At 38.0% G+C, this 12,375-nt stretch overlaps 1 protein-coding gene across 1 annotated transcript in view; it reads right to left on the minus strand.

Moving 5' to 3' along the window:
- Positions 1 to 443: 443 nt before the first annotated feature.
- SLC49A4 (solute carrier family 49 member 4) overlaps positions 444 to 12,375 on the minus strand; it is a 65,115-nt gene continuing 53,183 nt past the window's right edge. The window contains exons 8-9 of the mRNA XM_059820524.1: positions 4,293 to 4,475; positions 444 to 988 (exon numbers count right to left, since the gene is read on the minus strand). Coding sequence (XP_059676507.1) covers positions 873 to 988; positions 4,293 to 4,475 — 299 coding nt within the window. The 3' untranslated portion in view covers positions 444 to 872. The remainder of the gene's footprint in view (positions 989 to 4,292; positions 4,476 to 12,375) is intronic.

The raw sequence follows: 12,375 nt of genomic DNA on the forward strand, positions 1-12,375 counted from the left end.
CAGTACTGGAGACAGGGGATGAAGAGGTGACACAGTGGTGGCCTTTAAAACAACAACATTTACCAAGAGTGACTCTCCAGAAAACTTCTGAGATACCACAGATGCTCCATGTTCAGGAGATACAGAACCATGGTGGTATTTCAGAGGCAACTGCAGGTGCAAGTTGGGTTTCAGTGGCAGCTAAAGCTATCGTTTACATGTGCTCCAGGGTGATAACAAACACTTCTAACAACACTGCAAGGGTTGTTTGGGATATTTAGTATGGCTAAAAACCCTGGTACCAGCGTCTTATATCAGAAATCACTTTATTAGAATGTAAATGTAGTGTACAAGCACCAAATAGTTTGAGCTTAACTGTTCACTGGACATTCATTATATAAATGACTGGCAATTTAAAAGATCTTTAAAAAAGAAGATGTATTTTTTTCCTTTTATCTTTTTTTTTTTTGTCCCTTTTGTTAAGATTTTTTACTATTTCTATTCTGATAGAAGACTCTGATGATTACTGGTACCCCAGTGTGTACAACCTTGAGCCGGCACACACGCACGCAATGCACGCACACACAACTGTATACCTCACTGCTACAACAGCCTTTTAAATAGAGAGCCCCAGCTCTGACACCGGGACCTGTACATCAGATATATTCTCATTGTGCATTTCGGCATCATTATCACCACTCAAGTTCCATGTTTATCGCAAATCAAGATAGTCTTGAAGGTAAGAACAGTCTGTTGCTCACTCTCTCTAATAAAGCGACAATTAAGTCTTGTAATTTCTGTTTGTCCGCTGTTCAGCCGTGCAAATCCAGGCAGATGTGCAGACTGCAAAGCTGACTTCCAGCCTCTTCCATCCCCTCACCAGTCCAGTGTTATCACACAGAGACAACAACGTCGAGATAGAGTCTGTCATAGGACTCGCGGAAGCACAGGATGAGGAGCAGGCTGAGCAGACACGATCCTGGCAGGCACCAGTTGAACCACGAAAACTCTGTGAAGCAGAAAACAGACCCAACCTCAGAGTTATCAAACAAGTTCTGTGTTTAAAGCGACCAAAACTTTGATTGATGGTGGGTTTGAAAGAAATTTCTGTGTTCTGAACAAAACCCTGACAGCTCTCAATTGATAGACGGTTAACACGGTCTATGTGACTTCTCCATGGATGCCTTATGTATATATAAAGTTATCTATATATATATATATATATAAAAAATCAATGCCTCCAGCTAATGTTAATCTTCCTTATTCAACCTGTCAATGAAGAGAACGAGGAAAAAAAAAAATCTATCATTGCTAATGGAGAATAAACCACTTCTGAAGACTCTACTCATTAGTTCTTTGATTTCTATGGATTGAAAACTAAACCAAATTAAAAGCGTAAGAAGAAGGAGGATTTGATTCTGAATCAAACCTGCTACACGGTATAAGGAGGGAAAACCAATTCCTCAGAAGAAACTTGCAAGTAGTACGATCAATTCAATTTAAAACTAGTTGCACAAACAGCTCCTCAGAAGCCTCTTTTTAGCTGTTAGACATAATGTACTGCTCTTAAAAGCCTGCGTTCCACATTCAAGAAATCCTACCGTCTGATATTTGACTACTAATTAACAGTTTTATTTAGGGTTGTTTTTTTTTTTTAAACAAGTGCACCACAATTTCCTTTTCTTTTTTAAATCTGTCAATTTTCTGAAGAAACATGAATTTTACTGGAGATGGTGCTTTATTTCTTTTTTTTTTAAGTTTCCTTTATTATTTATTTTTACAGAATCTAAACTCTCCCTCAAGGTCTGATTTAATCAATATCAAGACTTCAGCTTTCTTAAAAACTTTCTTAAATCTGTAATTTATACTGCTGAAAGAAAAGCACAATTTATATTACACAATGCAAAGGACAAAAGTCAGAAAGCCTAAAAAAAAAAAAAAATCAACCTTCCAAAAACAGTAACCTTCAACAACACCCTCCCTCATCCACCAAAAACCCTTACAGATTTGTTTAGGCAGTAATCTTATTAAAACCTTAGTAAAATTTTCCTAGGCTTGGAGAAGACCATGTTATGTGATGCCAGAAGTCAACAGGCAAATGCTTTGCTATTATTTTCCATATAATACTCTTGCTTAATTGGATTAAAGATACTTTAACCCAAATATCCTAAAAGACCAAATTTAACTTGTGAATCCTTCATGTCTTTTGTAATCAGAATTTGTGACAGCACCAGTGATGCATGCTAACACATTGATCGCGTGAAGCTAAAGGTCGATTTGCTTTTGTTTTTCCTTTGGAAGTCCCTGCAGAAAAGGCAAAGGAAACCGCTTCCAGAGGCTGTGGCTTTGGGTCTCAGGGCACAGCACTAGCAGGGAGGCTGAGCTTTAGAAAGGTTTACATCTCCACGGCGCTAGCTGGACCAAAATCGTCAGTGCACTGGAAAGTTTCCAGGCTTTGGCTCTTTCACAGCCTTTGCAATATCAGAGTATGAGGACAAAGAGAGAGAAATTCAGAATTAAAACTACTAAAGATTATTTGGCCTAAAAAGCAAGACTAAGGGAACAAGATGAATTTGACTGAGTTCTGGTTTATCCGTAAGCTTCTTAAATGCCATTAGAGGATGTCTTTGAATCAAATGAAAGACAAATGTTTAAGATCGTTATCTACCTCCTAAAGGCTTTTTTTTATCAAAGGTGGCAATAGCACCCACTGGCATTGATCCCCCCCAGTGACCACAAGCGCTCTTGTACTTTCGATCATTTGTGAAACTGCATCACGGAGAACGGATCGTCCTAAGCACAAATTACTTTTTAATTTTTTTTCCTGTGAAGAAATAGGGAAAATATTCCAAGCTTACAGATATAGTAATTTCAGGTTTATCCTTACCTGTATTTACTGATACCTCCTAGGGAAAGAAATACTAGAGACAAAAAATGGCCCCAAATACCCTATTTACGAGGGAACCAGTTCACTTTATCATAATTCTTCAGTCAGAAGTGAAACACTGTATCCCCACATCCTCAATTAAGTAATTCTGAACAACAGATAAAATGCTGAAAAAATTCTCAGAATATTCTGCGTAATCTTTTCAGCTCAGGTGTAAATGTTGGAAATAATACTATATATGAACAGAGTTCACACCAATTAATATTAATCATACAAGCGTTCTTTAAAATGTAAAGACTAAACATCATACCACCCAAGGCTAGCAGGGATGGAATTCAGATTTTACAATGATGCAGTTCAATGTCAGTATCCAAAAAAAAAAAAAAAAAGAAATCTCTCAGTTTGTGTTCACAGACCACAATTTGGAATGGGGTGGTTAACCTGCTTGTAATTCCCTGGCAGAAAGACACACAAACCACGCTGAAAATTTACCCCAGGTTGTAACCTTCATAATTTCAAGCACAATTCATTCTGAAATTTGTCAGTCTCCTCTTGGTTATAAAACACACCATCTTAAGAAGTACATGCACTCATGGTAATATATAAAAGCTCACAATTTCTAATGCTTCTAAAGCAAAACATTGCTTTACAAATCTTGCATCATGAAGGAAACGTGTACCATGACAACAAAATACAAACCAAAAAGCTGCATCTTTGAAAACCATTAATAAAGACCATTTCCCATTTAAAGCAAAATGTGTTCTTATTTTACAGCTTAGAACAATAATATATATTATAGTCTACTAAATAGCAAGTTGAAAGTTACGATTATGAATTATGAGGAAGCAAATAATACTCGAGAGATGAGAAAGTCTGAAGATGCTGATGACAATATCAAGCAAAACACTGTCCTGCCTCATTAGGCCACGAAATTATCTGAAGGAATGAGTATTTCATCTTAGAGCAGTGGTCAAGAGATACTCTCTCCTCTGCAATGGTATGTCCAACCCACTGAACAGAGCTGACCATAAACGGGGCATTTCTGCTCTGCCCCTCCTGGGCAATACATTTACATCCTGAAGCATGAGACTGGATTAGCTTTATTGTGGTTTTCAACACCCATAGATACAAACATTATTAATGGTCACATTACCCAGGCCTTTATAAAAATATGATGACAGTGTGTGTTTTGATGGTTTCTGGCTACAGCAAATTCTAAGTAGACTATATACATCTTGCACTAAAGCATTTCATTTCATTAGCATGCACACAGAAAAGAACAATTAAAGTTCTTCTCCCTTGCTGCTACATAGGGGGATGCAAACATTTGATTATTAACAGAAATTTTATGTGCAAATCCTCCCTCTACTGACAAGGGTACGTCTTCATGAAGAACTGCATTTTCAAAGTAGCTTATATTTCTTACCTGTGTGGTAAAATGTGAGGAAAAACAAAAGCACTCCCATAAACACATTACTCAAAAAGGTGACAACTCCACAGGTAATTCCTTCTGGAACAGGGTAGACTGTCTCCACAAAGAGCTCAAAGAATATTGGTACGCTGCTGTTGAGGAATATACCCAACAAAATGCAGGATGTGTACAGTGTAGCTATAAAAGAAACAAAACAGCTATTAATTTCACGCTGGCATTTTTCCCCCTATTCAGAGCTGCCAAGAATACTAATACTTGAGTAACTGAAAAATGCATAAACTTATTTTTATCCTCTGTGTATCATAAAGCATATCGCATCCCACGGATTTTAGGCAGAATGCATGCATAAATTTGGGAAAAAATTGGAAATATTTATTTATTTATTTAAAACAGAACCCATGAAGACACATTCAGTGATTTGGAATTCACTTGTAAGTAAAACAAACAGAACAAAATTATGACTACAAAGCATCACCTACAGTTTGATTTACCTCTGAAATGAACTACTGTCCTATACACAATGAGGACAGGGAGCAATTAATGCACCAGATTGGAAATGGACATGGATTAACCTTTTGACTTAGCTCAAGGTCAAAACTAATTTTGCTTCCATTTTACAAATAAATACTAACGATCTACCAGATATCAAGACGTTAGTATTCATCACAGCCTAAGCTGCAACATGTTGAATCCCTTTTGGCTTCAAAAGGAAATGAAGGGCACCCAGCGCCTGGCAGGAACAGGACATATTTGATAATGCAGATTACTCACTGCTTGGACGAATCAACAGAAGAATACAGATGTTTCTTCAGTAGCCTCAGATATTTTGTTTCTGACACTGCCAAATACTTTACAGTGCTTATTATCTTAATAGAAATTCTTAATATGCCTATATTATAGATTAATAAACTTATATCTATTTCAGAAAAAAAGAAAACTTCAGCAGAATTTAGTACCTACGTAGAAATGTAAATAAGTCTTTGCTAAGTGCTGTGCTGGGAAGGGGAAGATTTCCTGACCTGCAACCTCAACAACCTGAGGTTACTGATCAAGTAAAAAGTATAAGAAAACAATCAGAAGGCTTGGGGGGGGGGCGGGGGGGCGGGAAAGTCTGGAATATTTTCTTAAGTTTCCACCAAAATTACAAGAAAAGATAAAGAAAAAATTTTCAGATGCAAAAGTTTTACCACGTCATAGGGAAATTATTTCTAGCATCTTTTCACTGCAGTATGATACAAAATCCTTAGACAATTTTTTTTCATATGGATATATATGTTTACACAAAATAGAAACTGCATTTTCAGTTTAATTTACGTTCTTCTGTCTTGGAAAGGGGAGAACTGAAACAGCTCTGCTTCACCTTCTGTTAAAGCATTACTTAATCTTTCAATGAAGAAACTGTTAGGAAGCAGAAAACTTCCAGCTTAAAAAAAGAAATCACCGTTTCTTAAAATACGAAGAATCATGGAAAAGAGATAAAGGCATTAAGAAGCAGAAAGGGCTATCTATGAGATCCTCCTTTGTGTTTCCAAGGCACAAAAACATATTCCTTTCTCTACAGAGGATTTGCCTGGACAGGAAAAAGAGGACAGAAGACTCAGCCAGAAAGATGATACAGATGGCCCCCAGAGGAGAGACAGCTGGCCCCCACTTTTTTTAAATATATCTGAATGTCCTGAGTTGTTAAGAAAAAAGGGGAAAACCCAAAATAAACCATGATAACTTTTTCAACTCTCAAATTCTCTTATTATTAACTGCAGAATAAAAGTCAAAGTAATGGATGCCAGGTACGTTCAGAGAGGAAGGGGAAAAAAAAAAACCAAACCAGCTCTTCCTAATGGGCTCTTCTAGCTAACGTTGAAGAACTGATTCCCTAGCTACAAGATCCATAGATTTTTTTGCTGCAAGTCCTCACCAGTATTTAAAATTTCATGAACCTCTCTTTGAATTCCTGTTTACCTTAAAGACGACTGCATATTACTCTAACTGTCTCTAACCGCTACCAGGTGTAGCCAGCGAATGCGAGCATTGAATTCAGCTATTTGGTATTTTTGTGTTGGCTTGAGAAACCAACTCATAAATGAAATAGAAGTATATCTCAAGACAAATTAACATCTGCCCCCCATTACACTCAATCAAAGGGATCTATAGATAACTTACTTGTAACTTCGAGAAAATTTTCAGATCTTTCCCCAAAGAGAATAAGGGGCTAGCCAGCAACAACTTCGTGTTGGAAACTCAAACACTGAATATAGTCATGAAGCTGCTGAAAGCTGTAATGAGCGCCATCAAAAAGCGGAGCTGCGTACAGAGAGCACCAGAAGCAATACCTCTACAGGAAGAATGAAACCTTTTCCATAAACAGCAACAGCCAGGAGAGGAGAATCACGTGTCTCTGAACAGAGACAATCTCTAGATGTGTAATTTCCAGAAACTTAGATTCACTTGAGGTGAAGGCAAAAATAGGCATCTAAGATTAGCAGCCTAAAAGATCAAGACTTCAAATTTTAGTCAATACAGTAGATGCAAAAGTGTCCATAAAACAGACAAAAGCCTTCAAAATAAATTTGATAGTTTAAAATAGTTCAAAATATGCTAGTTGAATTACATCATTGCTCATCACTTACTAAAACGTATTAAGGAGACTAGACCGTAAGCCAGTAAGCACAATAACTCTGTACTTTAGAAACTACACCCTTACATTTCCTTGTCACTACAGCTCACTTTAGTCATACATTTAGCAAATACACCCACCGGCACACAACTCACACTTCCATACCACCATGCGCAAAGCAGCTTTAGCATTACCTTTTCTCTTCCCCAAAGTATCACCTGCCTGATGTGTGCACACCGAAAACTGCCAGCTGACCACCAATGACAAAACCTCTGCTGAGATCACAGATAATATTTATAAAACAAGGTGTACGTATATGTACATGCATATTTGGAAACTAATAGGAACAAATGTTAAGACAAAAGGACAGGCAGAATATAGCGCCCAGTAGATGCCAATTTAAATTCTAAGATCTAATGGAAATGTCAGCTTCAATTGGTAAACTGGAGATGTACACATCTGAAAGTCTACAGAGTTCTCCCTTAATGGGTACATACTGTAGTGATGGGAAAATACTTTTTATTTCATGTTTCTGTAAATCATCCAGAGTCTTCCTGAGTGCTATACAAATAAGCTTATTCCATTAACTCAGCAATTAAGTCACAAATGCAATTGGTCAACTAGACAGAAAGTCAAAGATAAGATACGCAGTTTCAGAAAAATAAATTACAGGAAGAAGTCAAATAAGAGTCCAAACATGGTTTTTGCCTTTTCTTTCATACACTAAATAGCAGATCTCAATATTCCAGCTCATAGGCAACAAGATACTGTAGCAGGGAGAATACCACCTATTAACGGAGACCATTTACTCGCCATTACAGTGACCTTGCATTGAACGAACACAAACAATTACCATGATTTTATACTGTAGAAGCACAGCTGCTAAAGTTACAGCGAATGTTTTTTCAATTAAGACAATCTTGACAACAGTCGTTGAAAATGAATATAAGGATATGAAAGCGCTGACAAAAAAAAGAAAAGGAAAAAGATGATTTACCAAGAAGCTAACATCATGTCCTAAACCCTAAGAAGGACAAACAACTAGCTTAGATAGGCATATGCTGGGGAAGCATGTCATGCTATTAATATAAAAAAGATCACTTTTTCTTAGGAAAAGGAAGTAACTGCCTATGAAGCGATGCGCAAAGTTGCATACCCAAGACAATGGCAGCTGTGGACATCAATAAATAATGGAACTGGGCTGTGTTTCTTTAAACGACTTTGATTATTGTCATGTTTTTAAGATGTTTGTGTGAATTAAGCAACTATTACACAGGTTGGTCACTGCACAACGAGCAGAAAAGGCAAAACCCCCATCCGAGGCACAGCTGCTTCAGAGGACTGGCCTGGAGCTGCTGCGGCAGGAGGCTCAGGCAAGGCTTCGTCATGTAATGTTCATACTTGAGGTGTGAGGCAACCCATGCTATTCCCTCAGCGCTCATTCTCCTCCTGGCCAGGAAGGAAGCAAGGAATGAAACTTGCCTTTATAACAGCACTAGGGATGTTACCAGTTAGATGAAGCAAGGTACTGACTGGAGACTGATGGCCGTATAGTGGCTTAGCACAAAAAGGAGAAAAAAACAGTAAGAAGTTAAGTTCATTCCTGCCTTCTTATCCCCTGCAGGTCTTCAGCTACTGGATGGCAAATACATGCCAGTAGCTCAGAAACAGACTTTCTTTTCTCCCAGCCACAAGCTGTGGCAAAAGCTTTATACCAATTAAAAAAAAAAAGTTAGGAAAAAAAAATTAGGAATTCGAAGAAGGATGTGATTTAAATGACGGCGTGCACTTGGTATCCCCAGATGAGCTTGCAACACAAGCAGAAGGAGTCTCAAGCATCTCTGACACCGAAACAAGTTCCCAGAATGTCCCAGGATGTTCTGCAACACGTTCAGCAATTCACTCTTGAATAATACCATCACTAAATATATAACTACAGAGCCTGATCCAAACCCAAATGAAATTAATGGAAGGACCTCCACTGATGTAAATAGTTCTTATCGACCCATTGGCATGTACATCTTGGCTGATTTTTAACCCAGAATATGAAATATTACCATTTCTTTTTAAGAAAAAAGTATTTTGCAGATAAATTTACAAAAGAAATGCAGATACTCTAGAGCAGCATCAAGGGCAAGCAGGTGGTACAGCATCTTCTTCCAAAGTCCTTTGCCAGAAACTCTTGAACTCTGTACATTTTGTAACAGTTCTCTTCTCAGACAAACTGAGTCAAGACTCACACAAATTTCATATGGATAAACAGGAAAGTAAATACAACTGAACATGTTCTCTTGGGTGCAGCATACAATTTAAAGTGAAACCTACAGGGATCTAGGGCATTTTGTTATTGCCCATTAAAACAGAATCCCAAATGTTAAAATGAAAGGATAATGCCTCATGTGGATGGATGCTTCATTAACTTTAGTAATTTTGTATCCCCACAAATGATCTGAACAATTCAAAGTTAGTTCCTATCAAACTCTCTAAAGTCTGGTAAAGTGGAATGAAACTTCCATATAATTTAATTCTTGATACTGGCCACGGTAAGAATAGTCGCGGAAGAAGTCCTCCTTAATTTTTCCATGAGAAATGTGACTCCCTCAAGGTAAGACAGTAATTTTTACTATAATTCACTTACAGGAACAAAAAACACAATAGAAGAAGGATGTCCCTGTAGTGCGCATTTATAACATCAATATGTTTCATTGCCTGGATTTCCATTCCAGCACGCGCTGATCAAATTCTTATCTCATGATATAGTTATGAAAGTAACCAAAAATCTGATCAAATTGGATTTGTTCTATATACTTCCCAAGAGAAAAGCAAGTGGAACTTGCTTTGAAAGCAGAGCATTCACTTTGGAGAACTAAAAAGTGAAGAAATTACTGAGTAAGCCTCAAGAAAAAAAAGGGGGGGGGGGGGGGCTGGAAATCATACAATATTTGAGGCTTGCTATCGATGGATATTTAAACTGGCCAGATTTGTAGAAACTCATCCCTCAAATGCTCCTCCCAAATTTCAAGCTTTGTACACTATTTAACACTGGGTTTTTTAACTTAGTTCTTCTTTAAGCACTCCTCTACCTGTGGATTTACAGAAGCCTTCAGGAAGACAAAAGGTCCTTATTCCCACCTTATGAGTGGGAAAAGCACAACAGGAGTGGGGGTAATGATCTGCCCACAGCCATAAGCAGGTTAATGCAGAAACTAGAAAAAGAAATGTTTTCAGGCCACTATTTTATCCTCTGGGTCCCCCAATACCTATCAAGCACGTCTTGTTTATAGTAAAGAAATTAAACTCAAAGAATAAAACAATCAGTATTAAATAATTAACATCTCTCTTTTTCAATACTGTGCGTTGTAAATGAGGACAGGGAGACAGATGTGTTTATAATGTTCAATCTGTTGAACCTGAAAATAAAGTGTAGGCTGTTTAACCTAAATATAGTCATCAACTCATGAAGTTGCCACCATATTCAGAGTGTCTGCTATGCAGCACTAGAAAAGATTTTGTAAAGCAAAATTCTGCTGAATGCGCTTATAAATATTAGAATATTCTTGATACGCTATGCTGAAAACATTCAATCTGAGCTGCAAGCAACTAGCGTTGCATATCAATTTTTGGAAAATGCTAGTATTTGTATCCAGAGATACTACCAGCAATACAAAGTGGCAAGATACTGAAACTGGCATTACAATGCCTTACACAATTATTTTGGGGCAAAGTATCCCATTGTACATAAATTCACATAATGAAGTTCAGTACAAAGCAAACTAACAATGGACTTGGCACAAAGAAACAGATCAGCAGCTGCATTGGGAATTCAATGGAGAAAACTATTTTAATGCTCAATGTGTACATAAAATTGTCTTTGAAACTTGCTGAAAAATGCAAATAATATACATTAAAATTAGAATTTCTTAAAAGAAAATTCAAACTTGCTTAGAATATAAACCGATTCCAGAATCAAGGGTTTTTAAGAGCTGTGATTAGCTGATGAGAGGTGTTTTAGACAGATGATATAGTAGCTATGATGGCACTATATCATTATTGCCTTGCGTTCTTTTTTTCCCCACACTGGCAGTTATAGTTCATACACACGATGCCGAATACACTTTTTATAAAATCTTTTGGAGATACATTAAGTAGTCAGCAAATGACAGAAAACTTGCCTTGCTCTGTGGCAGGAGGGAAAATGGAGCATATTATGATAATGCAGAGCAATGCAGGCATTACACAATACAAACAATGCTAAACAGTATCATTTAAAGAAAAGACAAAGCAGTCATTGATTTTTAATATCTGCATTAAAGGTCTCCATTCTAAGTAATTACATTTTGTAGGAAATATCTTTAAATGATGTCATGCCTATTTACAGGGACTTAGGAGAATATTATACAAACAAGTGCAGGAAAAAACATCTTGCTGTGACCATTTTTTCAAATACAATTCCTCTCCCAATATTTAGACCACACATTACTACAACTGCTGCAAAGAATACTGATTAAAAGAGGGGGGTTAGTTTGTTTGTATTTTAAAAACAAATCTTCAGAGATTTTCTTCCCTTCCCTTCAGGGTGAATATTTGGCCAAACTCTCTCATCTTTTTAGCGTTTCAAAAGCCTGCTTCCATGCAAACGTACCCACCTGAGTGCTTACTCTGGAGACCAGGTGAGAGACAGGTAGAAGGCTTTCAGAAGAGGGGAAGGAGCATGTATGCCACACAACATCCACAGGCTAAAAGGAAAAGACTATTTTTGGATCTGGGGAAACCACTGGCAAGGTCTACCTATGGATGCAAACTTTATTCCTGGATCAAGCAGCTGCCAGGTGAGATGAAGCGGATGACGATGTTCTCTAACCAGCCTTCATCTCTAGGGTGAAGCCTGCCTTAAGACCTGGGCCAGTACAAAGACTCCCATGAGGTGTCTTGCTTCCTCATCAAAATGACTGTCCTGTCATTTTGGAAGAGCTCCCTTTTGACTGTACCAGCAGTCCATCAGGTCACGTGGATACTTCAGCAGTTTCCAGGTGTTGCTGAAGATGGCAACGCTTGCGGTTTTGTAGGGCAAAGTCTGACTTGCTCAAGAGAACAACATCGGAGGCAGGGCAAGAGAGGAGGGGGAAGCCCCTCACAAAATGGGAGCTAGATGGCTGGAAGGGAAAACCTCCTTGCAAGATCAAATGTACACACCCACAAGTTTCCCTACCAGTCAGTTTTGAACCCTGCTTGCTCTGCCGCAGCATTTGAAAAAGGCTGAAAGTGTGGACCAAGATCCATCACTGGCTCTGTAGCACCACCAAGCCTAACACTTGTGCTCTTTGCCACAGGACAGGGAGAAGTTGAGGAGCCTATTAACCTTCTGGCAACATCAAACCCTGCCGCCCTCAATAACACAACAATCCCTGCTTTGCAGCAAGTGTTCACTGATGCCTGCAAAGTAGCTCTGGGATACAAAGCATT

Source organism: Gavia stellata, chromosome 8 (genome assembly GCF_030936135.1).
Source record: "Gavia stellata isolate bGavSte3 chromosome 8, bGavSte3.hap2, whole genome shotgun sequence".
Taxonomy (NCBI): Eukaryota; Metazoa; Chordata; class Aves; order Gaviiformes; family Gaviidae; genus Gavia; species Gavia stellata.